Source organism: Neofelis nebulosa, chromosome 6 (genome assembly GCF_028018385.1).
Source record: "Neofelis nebulosa isolate mNeoNeb1 chromosome 6, mNeoNeb1.pri, whole genome shotgun sequence".
In the NCBI taxonomy this organism is placed as follows: Eukaryota; Metazoa; Chordata; class Mammalia; order Carnivora; family Felidae; genus Neofelis; species Neofelis nebulosa.
This window is the reverse complement of record NC_080787.1, coordinates 21,562,152-21,580,440: the sequence shown is the minus strand read 5'-3', so window position 1 is coordinate 21,580,440 and position 18,289 is coordinate 21,562,152. Positions and strand designations below refer to the sequence as shown.

At 45.5% G+C, this 18,289-nt stretch overlaps 1 protein-coding gene and 1 long non-coding RNA gene across 5 annotated transcripts in view; both read left to right on the top strand.

The window, feature by feature from the left end:
• Window positions 1-11,659, top strand: part of GCNT2 (glucosaminyl (N-acetyl) transferase 2 (I blood group)) — a 97,544-nt gene extending 85,885 nt beyond the window's left edge. For all 4 annotated transcript variants that reach the window (XM_058733032.1, XM_058733030.1, XM_058733033.1 and 1 more), the window contains 2 exons: window positions 4,091-4,183; window positions 9,316-11,659. In XM_058733032.1, coding sequence (XP_058589015.1) covers window positions 4,091-4,183; window positions 9,316-9,506 — 284 coding nt within the window. In that variant the 3' untranslated portion in view covers window positions 9,507-11,659. The remainder of the gene's footprint in view (window positions 1-4,090; window positions 4,184-9,315) is intronic.
• Window positions 11,660-13,535: 1,876 nt separating this feature from the next.
• LOC131513801 (uncharacterized) lies at window positions 13,536-17,697 on the top strand. The gene is made up of 2 exons (XR_009262803.1): window positions 13,536-16,883; window positions 17,127-17,697. It is a non-coding gene; the product is annotated as an uncharacterized LOC131513801 (long non-coding RNA).
• Window positions 17,698-18,289: the final 592 nt, after the last annotated feature.

The following is an 18,289-nucleotide window of genomic DNA, read 5'->3' as shown; positions in this document are numbered from 1 at the left end:
GAGAGAGAAGCTAACTGGAAACCTGCTGAAGGCTGAGGGAGGGACTTCAAGGAGAGGAGACACAGGAGCTCTGTCCTCTTTGCAATGTCGGTGAAAGCCCAGGGCTTCTCAGACTTCCTCGTGTGCCAGGATCCTCTGGGGATCTTGTGAAGATGCCAATTCTGGTGCAGGATGTCTGGGTGGGGCCTGGTAGTCTGCATTTCTAACAAGCACCAAGGGGGTGCCCAGTCCGACAACCACCACACTTGCAACGCTAGGGGCTCTGCCCACTCCTGCCAGTTATTCCTGTGCCTCAGGAAGCATTCTTTGCAAGAAAAGACAACATAGAATTTGACTTTGTCCGTCTCCTTTGTTCTACTTTTTTCCTTTCAATTTTTTTTTCATTTTATGTATTTGAGAGAGAGAGCGTGCGCGCGTGAGCAGGGGAGGGGCAGAAAGAGAGAGTGAAAGAGAGAAGCCCAAGCAGGCTCCACACTCAGTGCAGTGCCTGACTCGGGGCTCGATCCCACAACCCTGGGATGATGACCTGAGCCGAAATCAAGAGTGTGACACTCAACCAGCCGAACTGCTCAGGTGCCCCTCTCCGATTCTATTTTTCAAACTATAATTTTTGTAGGCATGAATACGAGTAGTATTTAAACAGACATGTTGGAGATTTGTCATTAAACAGAAAGTATAGAAGTTGAGGTTTATAATTTCATGAGCAGGAGGTTCACATGTGCTATGTGTTTACTTTAAAGACATTAAAGCAGCCATTATGGGGCGCCCGGGTGGCTCGGTCGGTTAAGCATCTGACTTCAGCTCAGGTCATGATTTCACAGCTTGTGGGTTTGAGCCCCGTGTTGGGCTCCGTGCTGACAGCTCAGAGCCTGGCGCCTGCTTCCCATTCTGTGTCTCCCATTCTCTCTGCCCCTGCCCTGCTCACCCTCTGTCTCTCTCTCAAAAATAAATAAACATTAAGAAAAAAAAAAAAAAGACAGCAGTCATTAATTGTAAATGTCACCATCTTATCTCTAGAATAAGGAATGTGTTTCTGAGGAAGAGTCAGTTTTTGGTGAACAGTATTAACGAAAAGGAGAGGGAAAAAAATATCTCGTTTTGTAAAAAAAAAAATGTAAAGGAGGGTAGGGACTTTTTCTCATGGCAATGCGTTCTTCACCCTCTTCTGCTGTAGTTATTTAATCAAAATAGACTCATAAAAATCACATCCATGTAGGGGCACCTGGGTGGCTCAGTCGGTTGAACATTCAACTTTGGCTTGGGTCATGATCTTGTGTTTCGTGAGTTCAAGCCCAGGTCAGGCTGTGGGCTGACAGCTTGGAGCCTGGAGCCTGCTTCAGTTTCTGTCTCCCTCTCTCTCTGCCCCTCCCCCCATAAAAAAAAGTTAATAAAAACAAATAAACAAACAAATAATCATAAAAAAATCACGTCCAGGTCAGCTAATCTTGCTGACACAATTAAATATACCAAATTATCTCTTTGTTTTCTGGACGGTCCTCCCTCCAACCCCCAACTCAACCAAGGCAAGTTTTATTCTGAATTCTTTTAAAATGTGTACTAAGAACAAAATAAAGAAGTTTCTTTTGGGAAAGGCAAATGCTAAAGTAGTTTTTAAAGTAATAAATGCAACTCAAAGCAATAGGAAAAATTATTGCTTAATAAATACTGTTTTTCTTCACTACTCAAGATTTATAAGCAAACTTTTCAAGTTTGGCAACAAGAAAAAAAGAATCAGTCTTATAGTGAGCCCTTGGGGGTAAGGATTCATGCTATTTACAGGAAAGGCTTGCATAATTTAATCTTGGTTGGGAGACCTTGGTACACTTCTTGATTCAGAGCATCATATAATTATCATGTGACATCAGGGCAGAAGAACAGAACTTTTTTCTTCTGAAGATGCACATTTTTATTAGTGTTTTTAAAGAGGAAACATGTTTGTGTGCCCAATCCACTTAAACTTCTTGAAAATTATTGGTCTTGCCCAGTTTCTTTTTTCTTATGAAAAAATTCTTATCATCTTGAGTAAGTTTTTGTCTAGTTAGTATGTGTATTAGTTTTCTATTTGCCATTGTAACAATCTACCACGGACTTAGAAGCTTAGACAACATAAATGTATTATGATACAGTTCTGTAGGACAGAATTCTGACACGGTCTCACCAGACTAAAACCAAAACATTGGCTGGTCTCCGTTCCTTTCTGTAGGATCTGGGCCTTTTTCAGCTTCTAATGACCGTGGTCCTTACCCCATTCCTCTACCTTTAAATAGTAAAAAAAAGACTAACTCTTTACCTCCCTCTTCCACTGTTAAAGACCCTTGTGATTGCATTGCACTGACCTTGATAATTCAAAATAATCTCCCTATTTTAAGGTCAGCTGATTAGCAAACTGAATTCTCTTTCACCTGTAACATAACATATTATCAGGTTCCAGAGATTAGGATTCGGACTTCTTTGAGCATATGTCGAGGGGAGTGGTATTATTCAGCCTACCAGATCTTGTAGGAAGGGACTGTTACCGTTTGGGTACACATGTCATACCTGTGTCAATACATTAGAATCACATTCAGATTGCATTGCGCACTGGTGAAAATTGCCGGAGCTCTTATGAAGCAAAATATTTCTTCTTTTGTTGTATTTGCATTTGATTCCCACGTACTTATTTTCCAATAATGGGAACCTTGGGGTAAAACTATTCGATAGAAGTAGGCAAAAGTTACTGAGATGGAGAGGGTTATTTAAAATAGTTTAGCACAGTGTTTCTCAAATGGGGCAGTTCTGCCCCCCCACCCCCGACCCCGGGGACATTTGGCAACACCGGAAGATGTTTTTAATGGTCACAACTGGGGGGCATGTACTAGTGGCATCTGGTGGGTGGAATCCAGGGATGCTGCTATCTTACAATGCCCGGGAGAGGCCCTACAACAACGAATTATCCAGCCTAAAGTGTCAATAATGCCAAGGAGGAAAAGCCCTGCTTAGCAAGATGGCGACCTCTAGAGCTGTCCTCTCCTCTCTTCAAGGCTTCTTACTTTTCTTTTTTTTTTTTTTTTTTTTTTTAATTTTTTTTAACGTTTATTTATTTTTGAGACAGAGAGACAGAGCATGAATGGGGGAGGGTCAGAGAGAGAGGGAGACACAGAATCGGAAGCAGGCTCCAGGCTCTGAGCTGTCAGCACAGGGCCCGATGCGGGGCTCGAACTCACGGACCATGAGATCATGACCTGAGCCAAAGTCGGACGCTTAACGGACCAAGCCACCCAGGTGCCCCAAGGCTTCTTACTTTTCAAAGGTGAATCCGGTAACTAATTGGGTAGTGGGTTGGCAACTAAACGTCTGGCCAAAAGAACACCTGAAAGAAATAGAGAAGTTGGGGAGGTCAGGGCACACCAGTCTTCCTAGGAAAAACTCAAAGCTCACAACTTCCTGCTTGGGGTCAACTGTTCATCTTCTTTGGGTGACCGGCAATCACGTCTTGTCTCCTCTCTCTCTGTTCCCAGGGCCTCACACAATGCTCGGCAACACCAAATGCTCAAGAAGCACTTTAACAAATAAAGAAGGATCGTGTGTTAAGGGATTTGTTTGAGTTTACATGTAGTAAGCAAGATATTTCCCTTCTGTATGCCTCATACTGCAAGTTCACTTAATTAGTGCTTAGCACCTAGGGTAGCCTGTTTCCTGAGCTTTCATTTTAAGATCGAGGTCACATGGAAAGTCCGAAATAGCTGTGATATTAGGATTGAAAGTGAATTCAGCTCAAGGCCATTGAGAGATGACCCAAAACTCCTCAACTTGTCCATCTGCATTACGGTTTCCTGCTACGGTATTTCTTAACCTCTATTTTGCAGGCTTGGGCACACATTATGAAAAAACACCTATATGTGCGTATGTATTTTTACTGGTAGCATGGCAGAGCTCATAACCACCAGCTACTCACACCACGAGCTTCTGAGGTCTTGCACCAGTGATGGAAAATCTAACGCGAAAGATAACGTAGTGAAAAAGTGAACATGATGTGGAGGCTTCACTGATGCAATCGACACCCTTCTGTCTTGGTTCTCATGTCTGCTTTTCTCCCTTATCAATGTTCCAGGTGTCCCGGGCTCCATGCCAAATGCGTCGTGGACCGGTAACCTCAGGGCTATAAAGTGGATGGACATGGAAGATAAACACGGAGGCTGCCATGGTGAGGCACTCACTTCACTCTTTGAGGCCACACTGCTTGTTGGTGTTGGCACGGAGGTAGCTGTGGAATACAGGGGTTCTCGCGGAGAGAACTGCTTGTGTATTTAAAACAATCCGACTTCCCGGAGTAGCTAGAGGCTTGAAGACATGGGCCTTGAAAAGGAGACTTCGGGGTCTCGCCGACATGCTCCAGCTCATGATTCCTGAGGGGGTTGAGAGGTGGGCTCGACTTATAATGGTATTTTCTTGCTAGTTTCTGCTGTCTTCACATGATTTATTTCTCTTTCTTTTGGGAGTGCGGTGGTGAGGAGGGGAAGTGGTCAGGATGAGAAGTGACGTCATGGTCTCACCACAGACCCAAGCAGGCTCCACGCTGCCAGCACAGAGTCCAACACAGGGCTCCAACCCGAGAACCGTGAGATCGTGACCTGGGCCGAAACGCAGAGTCGGGCGCTTAACCGACCGGGCCACCCAGGCGACCCTGCGATAGAACTTTCTAAAGAAGTGTTTTTATCAGCCCTGGCATACGTTCCATTCACACTGTCTGGTACCTACTCAGCATGGTATTCATTCACTAGGATGAATGACCGGATGGCTTAAATAACAGGAACTTATTCCCTCCCAGTTCTGCAGGCTCAAAGTTCGAGATCAAGGTGGCTATAGATTTGGTTTCTTCTGAGAGGTTTAGAGATACCGCCTTCTTCCCGGGTCCTCACGTGGTCTTCTTTCTGTGTGCGGCTCTGTCCCAATCTCTTTTTATACTGACACCACCCATATTGAATCAGGGCCCATCCTGTGTGACCTCATTTTCACTTGATTTCCTCTTTAAAGGCTCTGTCTCAGATTTACACCCCATCCCCTTCTCGTGTCTTCCTGAGGGCCCCATCCGCTGAAGATGGCAACACGCTCTCGTCCCGTACACCCTGCTCTTCAGGATCTTCATGTCTTTACCTTAATCAGCCAACATTTTCCCCAGAAGACATCTCCCGCCCCCTGCCTGCATTCTCATCACAGCCTGCCCTCCTTGGAGCAGGAAGAGAGTGGAGAGAAGGTTGCTTTGCTCTTTGATCTCTGGGGGACTTCTTTAGAAAAGAGACCATGGCCATTAGTCGAGGTCCCAATACTTGAGATGTGTTGCCTTTTCCACAGTCCTCCTGTAACCCTGTCGTCCTCCCTGTGGGACTGCTGTGGTCACCTGATCTGCTTCTCCACCTCCTCTCCAGCTGTAACACTGGAAGACTTCAGCCGCCACGGCAGGGACCCCTGTGACGTCATTACTTTGCGCCTCTGGCCTCTACCACGGAAGCTTCTGTTCTGTGTGTCAGCACCAAGCCCTGCCCCTCCCTAGAACTTTACTCTCATTCTCCTTGTCCTCACCTGTATCCAGGCCCTACCCCATAGACAAGGTACAAGCTAGTCAGGTTTCCATTTTTATAGGGACCTTTACTTATCACACGACAGGTGGGCCCATGAGAGTAGCTCCAAGCCAGGAACCTGCAGAGGGTACACAGCTTGGGTAGCCCAAGCCTCTGAGACAAATGTCTCATTTTTCTTCTCTTAGTGCCTGTGATGCCAGTGAACATCTGAAAGCCTGATATGGTTCCGAACCTAAAAATAGTTTGTCCCCCAAACCACTAGATAGGGAAAAGAAAAGACATAACCCAGAGGAGGCAGAACAGTGCCTGCGAGTCTGGAGTACAATCCGGACCTTTCCCCCTTTGTCGTGAGTGGTGGATTTGTTCCAAACCCGTGGATGCACACCTACTTTATAGGCCCTTAGAATCACAGAGAATACTCTAGCTCTGCAGTCTTGAACTTGGAGCTCCCATCTCTGGTGACAATTTCTTGTTACTCGGCTGGTTTTCTTCACTGACTTACAGACTTTATATCTTTACTGTCTTTCTCCCCAGAACAGAAGTGAAGCCCCAAGAGGGTTAGGATTTTTGACCAATTTGTTTATTGCTATATCCCACACCTAAAATGTGTTGTTGTTTGAAATGCGTTTGCTTTATTATTATTATTATTATTATTATTTTAAGTTTACATATTTATTTTGAGAGGAGGGGGAAAGAGCAGAGGGAGAGGGAGAGAGAGAATCCCAAGCAGTGTGGGGCCCGACGCGGGGCTCAACCCACGAACCTTGAGGTCATGACCTGAGCCGAAATCAAGAGTCGGTTGCTTAACCGACAGAGCCACCTAAGTCCCCCATGTGTTTGCTTTTTTAAAATTGGGATTGGGGCGCCTGGGTGGCTCAGTCGGTTAAGCGGCCGACTTCGGCTCAGGTCGTGATCTCGTGGTCCGTGAGTTCGAGCCCCGCGTCGGGCTCTGTGCTGACAGCTCAGAGCCTGGAGCCTGTTTCAGATTCTGTGTCTCCTTCTCTCTGACCCTCCCCCATTCATGCTCTGTCTCTCTCTGTCTCAAAAATAAATAAACGTTAAAAAAAATAATAATAAAATAAAATAAAATTGGGATTGCCAGAGTTTCAACGGTCCCAGCTTCCTCCTTCTGCTAGCATCCTTCTGAGGACTCCTTTTCCAGCCTCTATACTGGGTCAGCCGTCCCCTGCTGTTCTCACGAACAAACCAGGCTCCCCTGCCATTTGACCCTACAAGGCCAACTCACACATGGAATCACTTCCACCATCTGCTTTTGGCCATTTGTGTTTCCCTGACCAGAGCATTGCTGGGGACTGTTCCAGAACTGTCCCGGTGCCCTTCCCGACGTACTTCTTTTCATCTTTCCTGCTTGCTTTGAACTCTCAATCCTATGCCCAAACGGCCTTTCGGACCCCAAAAGGTAACAGTTTCAACCTGAGGAAGAACTTTCAAGACACGTGACCCAAATCCCCTTACCGGATTGTCATGCCGTCCCCTTCCACCATCTCAGGGTATTTTGGACACACGCTTCTCATTGTTCCTTCCTGTCCCGAGAAGGAAAAGTCACCCATCCCCACAACCAGGGTCCCCATCCGGGGTCTCGGTTATGTGCGGGTTTCCCTTAAGGGATCCCCTTGTTTTCTTGCGTCCCAGTGGTGCCCTCGTGCTGGCCCTTTTCCTTCTCCTTCAGTGTCATGATCGCCTGTAGCCTGAAGACCCCGTCGTCTGTGAGCCTCTAGTTCACGCGCCCTGAAATGGTCTCTCCACTTTGTTTTCTTAAGCATGGGTGTGCTTATGCACCTGCATTCCGTTCTCACTCCCCAGTTATCTCCGACTGCCCACTACTCTGGCTTCTGTCCCCCATCCATTTCCCCTCTCTATTGTGCTTCCTGCCAGCTGTATTAAATGAATCACGATTAATGACATTAATCCTGTCAGCCTCTCTCTGTTCTGTTTCGATTACCCTTCCTTTCCCACTCATGCCAACGCCATGAACTTGGAACCAGCTCTCTGGTCTACGTTATTACTGCAGCCTCGTGGTGGATTTCTAACTGTACCCTGCAAAGCTCTGTAAAACTAATGCTGCTAAAGCCCAATTTACCCTCTGATTCTTCCATTCAAAACTCTTCAAAGACTCTCCCTATTTATGGGATTAAAAAAGGCCCAGCCCTTCAGTTTAAGTCAGTCAACCGTAGTCTTTCCAGTGTGCGCCAAGAAACCTCTAGAAAAGAGGTTCAACTTCCTCCCATTCCTTTTCTAACCCCCTTGCCAACCAAATTCCCTCTTGTAGAGAAAATCCGCCCCCTGCACATTTTCCCCAAATGAAGCCACCATCCATGCCCCTGATGCCACCTCCCTCCCCGCCCCCCCCCCCCCCCCCGGCAAAGTCCTGTCCTTCCACTAACTCTCCACTCATTCGTCTCCATCCTTTCATTCAACAGCTATTAATTTAACACCTAATACTTCCCAGGAGCTGTCCCGGATGCAGGTTGGGACAGAGGACAGCAAAAGGGCCTCCAGTTCCAGCTCTTCAGACCTTTCATCCCAGGCCAGGGAGAAAGACAATAAGCCAAATATTTGCGTTTGTGGCATACCAATCTATCCGTTGGCAGTGAGAGCCAAGAGAAAAATGAATTGGGGAAGGCGGAAGGGGGTCAGAGGAGGCCTCCCTGAGAACTCGGCCTTGAGGCAGATACCTGGGGTGGTGAGAGAGGGAGTCTGCGGGAGGTCTGGCGGAAGCTGGCGGAAGGGGGCTGCCTGGGGAGGAAGAACTATGTGGATTCTCAGGTAGAACATGCCTGGTGTGCGGTGGGGGGGTTGGGGGGCGGGCAGCAAGGAGGCCACTGCGGCCGGAGTGAATGAGCAGCATTGGGAAGCATTGTAATCAGGTGAGCAAGGGGCCGGAGGTCAAAGGCCAGACTCAGGAACTTTCGATGCCATTGCTTGGATTTGGGCTGTGCGTGCACATGAGATGAGGAGACATCATGGTGTCCTTGCGAGCAGAACAGTCCCCATGGCCGTGGTGCTGAGAACATACCAACAGGCGGAGGTGGGGACAGTAGAACCCAGTTGTTATTGTGACAGTTCTGGCGGGAAGATAGAGGTGGCACAGGCCGGGACGGGAGTAGCGGACGCGGTGCGAAGCGATCAGATTCTGCGACGATCTTGAAGGTGCAGCTGCCAAAGTTGCTACCAGGGGTCGGGGCTGTGAGAGAAAGGGGGAGAAATGCCCAGGGCGCTGAAAAAATAGGAGTGGTGTGGGTGTCACGGGAAAGACGTGGCGGGGATTGGGAGGGGAGTCAAGCTGGCGTGTGGAGACAGGTCACATCAGTGGGGTTGATTCTCCTCTAAGAGGAGACGAACGTAAGCACTCGGAGAGACTAAGCCCCGGCTCAAAGAAGAGGTCTGACCGGTGCCTCCCAGAAAGACCTCTCCCACCCGTCCGATTCTGGAACTTCCTACCCATAACCCTCAGGCCAGAACACATGAATCGTCTCACGATGCCTGTGGCCGCTCTTGCCTCATATCATTGAACCCTCCTGTTGTTCAAGCACGGATGTGTCCCCCTTAGCTTTCCAGAAGGGGTTTCACTTCCTTGTGGGCCGGGCCGACACGACCCCGTGTCATACCGAGTCCCAGACCACCGGGCACAGCGTTAGCTACTCAGTAGACAGGCCCCACTCTGCCGCTGCGCCCCTTCACCACCCCCAGCTTTCCAGACCAGGCATGTTCTGACGGTTTCTTCTCTCCTCTGCAGGCCGCTATGTACATGGCATTTGTATCTATGGAAACGGGGACTTGAAGTGGTTGATCAATTCGCCCAGCCTCTTTGCTAACAAGTTTGAGCTGACTACGTACCCCCTCACTGTGGAATGCCTGGAACTGAGGCTTCGAGAAAGAACCCTGAATCAGAGCGAAACCGTGATCCAACCCAGCTGGTACTTCTGAGCCACTCTAACCCGTGATCGGAGGGCAGCCACGGCCTTTTCTTCGTGAGAGAACCCGGCCTCGCTTACGGTAACGGTTGTAGCCGCGAGGTCACGGCTGCAGGACCTGGCCAGGTTATTATGTGTTACAACATCCGCCGGGCACTGGGAACTGTGCAATCAGGAGGGCTGCGCAGGTCGATGCTGGCACGTTCGACATCCTGGCCTTCTCTTAACGGTCATTCCACGTCGGGCTCGTGATCGGATCCCTGGCCAGTGGAACTGGCGTCAGACCTTTGCACCAGATACTCATCAGAGAGATATGCTCTCACGGAAAGGAGAGCTATAGATAATACTGTTTAGGAAAATAGGAACTGTGTTTCCCCGGAGAAGGAATCTCTTATGCCAGACCCGTAGCCACGCGTTCATGGATACCCCTCCTCTTTGCTCAGCGGCCCCCCGGGCATAGAAACAGCTTCCTGGGCACCTCAGCAATCTCCTTTAAAACCTGAGCTGCTAGAATGGAGAACTAGATCATGTTTCCTGAGTTTCAACACGAGCACGGTGAGCTTACCGTGTCTGAAGGTCTGTATAGAATGTAAAGTCGTTAACAAGAGGCGGGATATGCTATCAGACAGCAGTCACTGGCGGCTGCTTCGGCAAAGGGACCCCAGGGAAACAGGACCTTTCTTGTGGGTCAGAATGTACTCTGGTCCCTCTTCCATTGTTTTCCATGGCGAATGCTAAAAAGTTCCCACAGAAGGAAGATATTTCTAGAACTGAGGTGCTGTTGCATGGCTCTCATCCCAAGTCTCTAACCCTCAGGAATGAATCACTCGCCTCTTGGATCACCACCCTCCACCCCCCACCAAAGTGATCTTACCTGCAAAATGGAATCCAGACTCTATGCCGAGACACTTTAAAGACTCCAGAGTATTTTTTGAGTAGCTTTACAATGCTTGGTGCTGATAAGAGTGCCTAGATTTTTAAGAGCTTTCAGCTGTGAGTGAGCTTCTCTGTCGCTTATCCCTTGTCCCGTTCTCTTACCCAATTCGTTCCCTCAGCACACAGTAAATATTTCTTGAGCGTCTGTTATACACCAGATATGTGCTTGAGACAAGGAGAAAAGTAAGACAGAAGCTACTTGCGTCTGAAATTCTTGATAATAGCATCCATGTGGGGAAGGCTGCTCTAGAGAATCTCACAGATTGCTTGTATTTTAACGCATTCACATCCAGGGTCGTAGTTTGGGCTGTCCGGCCAGGGATCTGAGTAGTCAGAAATGAGGGTCTAAATCAGAGACCATTCCAAAGAAAGAAGGGAAGGAATAGACCGAAGCTGAGGCCTGTTAGCGGGCTCATTGCATTAAAACCTTACAAACACTCTTGGGAGGCTCACACGATTACCCCCATTTTGCAGATAAATTAAGCAAGGCTTAGAGAGGTTGTTGATAAGCATTAGGAAACAAGTTCTCTGAGGATTGGGATGTTCTTATTGGTCTCCTTAGTTCAGTTTCCTGAGAAGGTGAAATAAAGCCGTAGTTAGTATACCAGAGAGGGTAGGTTTTAAGAGCAGTGTCAGTGTTAATATGAGAAAATGTCCTATCACGTCAGAAAAATGTGAAGTCTACTTTTGTATTCCTACATCCATTGAGTTCCTTAATATTTATTTATTCTCACCAAAAAAAAAGTTAACTACAGCTAATGATACCCTTAATACGGTTTTGCCTTTTTTTTCTCTCACTGTGTCTGTTGAATGTTCGTTGTATTTAAGGGAATGCCTTTGAAGTAAAGCCTTATTTTTGTCCAGCTACCGAAAAAGACGGAACTGTGCAAAGTGGTAAAGGGTTGAAGCATAAGGAACCCATCTGGAGCTAATGAGTCTAAAAATCATCTTTTCTTTCAACTTCTTTAAATGACCCCACCTGAGAAGAAGACACATTTTACACTGGATTGTTCTCCTCTAGAACGAGAAGCCTTTGGGAATAGAAGATGTTTACATGTCTGTCGTTGGTCCATCTCTGTGTCTTAAAAACCTTAATATTGGAAGATTGTAGTGTTTGGGCAAGTGGGTTTCCACTAGCCTCCAGGGATGGCTGAAACTTCTAAACCCATCCTTGTTTTTCATGATGTTCCATGTTGTTGTCTTGGAAATAAATTAATATATTGTTTTCCACCTTTGGGGCTATGGTGTATCTTTATTCGATAGTTGGGTAATATGCACCAAAGACCAAGCTTCACAAGATAATTCTTCTAGCATTTTTTTTTTTATTTTAAATATGTGCAAAGCAGCGCCTTGCTGCCTCAGTTGGTGAAGCGTGCAACTGTTGATCTCGGGGTTGTGAGTTCGGGCCCAGGCTGGGTGTAGAGATTTCTTAAAAATAAAATCTTAAAAAAATAAATAAATACATAAGAATAAATAAACTTCTCATTTTAGAATAGTTTTACAGACACATTGCAGGTTGCACTGAAAGTGCCCATATACCCCCTAACTCAGTTTCCCCTGCTATCAACATATTACATTAGTATGGCACATTTTATTTAGATTTCCTAAATTTTTACCTAATGTCCTTTTTTTGGTTCCAGGATCCCATCTAGCAGGCCACATGGCATTTGGTCATCAGGCTATGATCGTTTTGCCGACTTCTCTTGTTTTCGATGACCTTGGCGATTTTGACGGGTACTAGTCAGGTGTTTTGTAAAGTGCCCCCCCCCCCGCCACCGCCCCCACTGTGGTTTTGTCCGATGTTTTGCTCATGGTTAGACTGGAGGAGGAAGACCACAGAGATTAAGTGCCATTTCTATCACATCATATCAAGGGTACATGACTTATCAGAGTTGAGGCTAACCTTGATCACCTGACTTAAGTAATGTTTGTCATGTTTCTCCACTGTAAGGTTACTCTTTTTTCCCCTTTCCACTCAGTAAGTACTCTTTGGAAGGAAATCATTATTCGCAGCCTGTATATAAGGAATGGGGAGTTGAGCCCCACCTTCTTTAGAGTAGAATACCCACATCAATTGTTTGGAATTCTTCTATAAAAGAGAGTTGTCTCCGAGAAGCTGGGTGGCTCAGCCAGGTAAGCGTCCGACTCTTGATTTCGGCTCAAGTCATGATCTCATGGTCCCTGAGTTCAAGCCCCGCTTCGTGCTCTGCGCTGACAACACAGAGCCTGCTTGGGATTCTGTCTCCCTCTCTCTCCCTGCTTCTCCCCCACTTGCTCTCTATCTCTGTCTCAAAATAAAGAAAAATAAACTTCTTTTAAAAAGAGAGATTTGTCAATTTCCCTAGTTCATTCGAATATTTATATCAGTGAGGCTCGTAGATATTTATTTTAAACTTCAGGTTATAATCCAGTACTCCTCCCCTCTCCCTCCCCCCCCCCCCAATTGTTTCAGCTTTGGCCAGAGGTAATTCTTTTCACGTTGTTCCCGCCTCTCTTCGACACACTCCCATCACTGTTGGGCTTTTTCCTTGAATGCTTTCTTATTTTCTGGCACTGCAGAATGTGCAAGCATCTATGTCCCTTATTCGGTTTTTTTTTTTTTTTAATTTTTTTTTCAATGTTTATTTATTTTTGAGACAGAGAGAGACAGAGCATGAATGGGGGAGGGTCAGAGAGAGGGAGACACAGAATCTGAAACAGGCTCCAGGCTCTGAGCTGTCAGCACAGAGCCCGACGCGGGGCTTGAACTCACGGACTGCGAGATCACGACCTGAGCCGAAGTCGGCCGCTTAACCGAGTGAGCCACCCAGGCGCCCCCCTTATTCGGTTGTGAGGACAAATGAATACAATAGCCATGGCATGAAAAGTCATAGTGATCAGGGGCACCTGGGCGGCTCAGTCGGTTAAGCGTCCAACTTCGGCTCAGGTCACGATCTCGCAGTTCGTGAGTTCGAGCCCCGCGTCGGGCACTGTGCTGGCAGCTCTTAGCCTGGAGCCTGCTTCCGATTCTGTGTTTCCCTCTCCCTCTGCTCCTCCCCCACTTGTGCTCTGTCTCAAAAATAAACGTTAAAAAAAATTTTTTTTAATTAAAAAAAAAGAAGTGCATAGTGATCAGAGCCTCGGACCCTCAGATGAGGGTCTGGCTCACCTCAACAAGTAAGCCATCCAAACTCGCTGGGGTTCTGGTGAAGGACACGGGGAATCTGGACTGGGAAAGAGAAGGAGACACTATCAGTTATGGCTTCAAGACCAGCGGCAGCAGTGGAAGCTGTAAGTCATTCTACTAATCTTCCCTTTGTAAGTTTTCCCTAAGAAAAGATCCTTGTGGGATCTTGGAGGAGCTGCTGCCCAAATGTACAAGAAGAAATTGATCCATGCTGCTCAAGTGTGGATTGTGCACTGCACAAATGAGATCTCCTCGGGACGGAAGCCGGCAGCCCTCTCTGAGGGTCACTCTCAGCCTAAGAGAGCCACCCTGCATCCCCGGTCACCTTCCCCATGGGGGTCAGCCTGCACCCAGTGCCTGGATGAGGCTTCATTGTAATTGTATCTCAGCCCGGCTTCTTTACCTAATCCTGATCCCTTCTCTTCCCCCATAAGTACTGAATCTGAAGAGCTCCCTTGCACACAAATTTCCATTTCAGAGCCTGGTTTTGGGAGAACCTCACCTATAACATGTTCCCCACACAAAAGATACAAAAATTTTCCTGTATTTTTTTTTCTTTCGTAGTTATTTTTCCCTCTATGTTTAACTCTTCAGGATTTCAGCCATCTGTAATTTATTTTGTGGCACCTAGTGTGTGTGTGTGTGTGTGTGTACATCTAATATCTATAATTTATTTCAGGTAGGCACCTAAATTTTTACTCTGCTAAGGAAAGCCAGTTATCCCAAAATACCATCTTTTCCCCCATTGCTTTGAAATGCCAATATGATTATGTACTAAATTCTCAATATTTGGGGGTCTTTTTCTTGAATCTACTCTGTTCTATTGATGTTTGGGGCTATTCATGTGCCAAAACCGTATTTCAAAAATTACAGTAGATCTCTGCTCTGCACAGGACAAAGAATCCCTTACAACATGTTCATGGCAATCTTTGCTCATTCACTTTCAGGCAAATGCTAGAAACAGTTTATCAAATCCCTTGAAACATCCTGTTAGGATTTTGATGGAATTTGCACAGAATTCATATTGATTAATTTGGGGGTAATTATACCTTGACAACATCACTCTGGAATACATCTATTTATTCAGGTCCTCATTTATGTATTTCACTAATATTTTTTAAATTTTTTTAAATGTTTATTTATTTTTGAGAGACAGAGAGAGACAGAGCGTGAGTGGAGGAGGGGCAGAGAGCGAGGGAGACCCAGAATCCGAAGCAGGCTCCAGGCTCTGAGCCATCACCACAGAGCCTGACGCAGGGCTCGAACTCATCAACTGCAACATCATGACCTGAGCCAAAGTCGGACGCTCAACCGACTGAGCCACCCAGGCGCCCCTATTTCACTAATATATTTTTCTTAAGGTTTATTTATTTTTGAGAGAGAGAGAGAGAGAGCACAAGAGGGGAAGGGACAGAGACAGAGAGGGAGAGAATTCAAAGCAGGGTTCCTGCTGACAGCAGCAAGCTGGATGTGGGGCTCCAACTTACGAACCGTGGGATCAGTTGGACGCTCAACCAACTAAGCCACCCAAGTGTCCCTATTTCACTAATACAGGTGTTTCTTATGTAAGTCTTGCACATATCATGTTATGTTTATTGCTCTGTATTTTAAAGAGTTCTTTGTGCTTACCGGGAATGGGATGATTTTTCCTTTCCTTTATGATTTTTATTTGGCTGGGGAAACAAACAGGTAAACAAATATAGAAATAAGATAATTTTTACAAGTTACATGAGCTACAAAAGAAACAACTCAAGGCAATGTGATTCAGTGTGTAGTTGTTGGGGGTAGAGTTACTTTATTTTTTTTTTTAATTTTATTTTTTATTTTTTAAAAATTTACAGCCAAGTTAGTTAGCATATAGTGCAACAATAATTTCAGGAGTAGATTCCTTAAAGCCCTTTACCCATTTAGCCCATCCCCCCTCCCACAACCTCTCCAGTAACCCTCAGTTTGTTCTCCCTATTTTATGAGTCTCTTCTGTTTTGTCCCCCTCCCTGTTTTTATTTTTTGTTTCCCTTCCCTTATGTTCATCTGTTTTGTCTCTGAAAGGCCTCCTATGAGTGAAGTCATATGATATTTGTCTTTCTCTGACTAATTTCACTTAGCAGAATACCCTCCAGTTTCCATCCACGTAGTTGCAAATGGCAGGGATTTTTAAAGTGTATTTCTGTGTTGTTGTTGATAGTATAAAAGAAAACAATGATTTTGATCATGTATATGGATTTTATTAAACTTTTTCATTATTCCTAGTAGTTTCACAGTATAGTATACCTCGCATTTTGTGGTAATTATCTATAAATAACAGTTTTGTCTTTTCTTTCCCAGTATTAAGTCTGCCTGTTTCTTCTTCTTCTTCTTCTTCTTCTTCTTCTTCTTCTTCTTCTTTGTCTTCTTACATTGGCAGAAATTTGTGATGCAATTTTAAATGGTAGCAGTGATAGCAATATCCTTGAGTTTTCCCAGCATTAGAGAGCACGTTAACTGCTGTGCACGATGTTGGAGGTCTGATGTAGGTCTTTCTGGTAGATACTCTTTATTGAGTTAAGAATCAAAATGCCAGAAAATAAATATACATTGAAATATATGATAATTCTAATTAAATACACACACACACACACACACACACACATCTTGGTTGCCATATATATATATATATGGCAGTTGCTATCCCAGTTGCTATCTCTTTTTCGTTGCTTGATGCAATTAAGAGAGACTTTGGTTTTAAAATTTTTTTTCTTTGCACACGTTGTTTCAAAAAATGAGAGGAAAAGGTCCTAATCTTTTTAAACGGTAAGAATTTAGTGCAGCAGTCTATGCCAAGTGGGAAACTGGATCAAGGATCCTTTTGAACAGACTAGTAGGCAAACAATTGGAGTTGGGAAAACTAATGACTAAACTGGAAGGTTCCTTATTGTAACTACTCCCTCTTCTGGTCAGGGTGGCTTAGGGCTTAAGCGCCAATGGGAAACATACCAGAGGTCAACCTCTCAGAGCCAAGTTCTGACTGGTGAAGGAGGACTGTCAGCAACGTCTCTGAGAGGAGGGTGAGGGGCTGTCCATGTTCATTCTTCCGTGAGGGAAGAACCTACAAACTTAAAAGTGATGGGCACCCACGGTAGCTATCTGGAAGACGAGAGTCCTGTTGTGAGCCCCCGGAAGCCTGACCTACATCTTGGGAAGGATCCCAGGAGCTATATCAGATAAGTGGGCTCCAAAAATAAAGGGTGCTTGGGAAAAGAAAACAAAATTCAGAAAGTGATGGCCAGCATCCAGTGTCAAACTGTAGAGGTGAGGGGCGCCTGGGTGGCGCAGTCAGTTAAGCGTCCGACTTCAGCCAGGTCACGATCTCTCGGTCCGTGAGTTCGAGCCCCACGTCAGGCTCTGGGCTGACGGCTCGGAGCCTGGAGCCTGTTTCCGATTCTGTGTCTCCCTCTCTCTCTCTCCCCCTCCCCCGTTCATGCTCTGTCTCTCTCTGTCCCAAAAATAAATAAAAAACGTTGAAAAAAAAATTTAAAAAAAAAAACTGTAGAGGTGAATCTCGGGCATAATGTGATCAGGAGCTGAGACTATTAAGAGAAACAGGTGAGAAAGTTAGTGCAAGATTAAAGTGAATTTTTTATGAACTTGGGGCCATTTATTTCAGTTAAAGTGAATTCTTAGTGAACTTCAGGCCGGGTGCGCAAAGCAAAAAGGTAGGGTTTTCGAGGGCTTTCTTAAAAATTTCTATTTTGAAATAACTTTAAATTTGGAAAAAAGTTACAAAAATTACAGAGAGTTCTTGTATATCCTTCAGCCCACTACTTCCAATGTTACCATCTTACAGAACCAAAGCTGAATTATCGAAACCGGTTTGTTTGGTTTTTAATTCCACGCTGGCTGTGTATTGAGAGCTGTGGCCAGCTGCCTCTTACCTTTGCCCAGGACAGAGCAGACAGTACGTGAGTCCCAAGAACATGTAGTGTAGTGTAGAACATTAGACCAAATGAGAGCAAGGGCCTGATCTCAAGTGATTTTTTTCCTGATGAAAATTTTATTACAGAAAAGAAAACTCTGTAGTTGTCTATTCCAGACTATGGAAGTGAGATAAAAGATGAAGGCAAAAGAGTAGATCCATAGTTATATCACTAAGAAAATGCGGAGGAGAAAACAGGTGCATGGTGGTTAACGTGCATCTTGCATCTCATGGATCACTGGCTGGAAAACTATCATTTAGATTCATTTTCTCAGGATTTCACTAAGCAGATTTCCTGGGTCATGAAGAGCCGGGAGGAAAAGCACTGATTACTGCCACGTCTACACGTTTAAACTCTGATGCTCAACACCTTTGGTGATCCCTTTCCGCATACCTCGGAGTGGCCCAGGCATGGAGACTCCACAATTAGCATTCATGTGGTGGCCTTTACAGAGGACTCCACAGGAAGTGTTTAAATTAGACTTTCCACTTGCATGGCTGCGTATCAGAGATGACCCACCCAGTGGAAGAAGAATGGTTTAAAGAGTAACCACAGTCATAGCATGAGATTGATGGGGGATACGGTTACAAAAAGCAACAGTGTGACTTGACTACATTGTAGACTGGTAGGCAAAGATATGGAAAACGTAGGAAATTTACTAAAACCCTAACGGGGTAGTCATTACCGTGCATCCAAATTTTCCTATCTGGATATGTAGTTGAGAAACTTTTCTAAGCAATG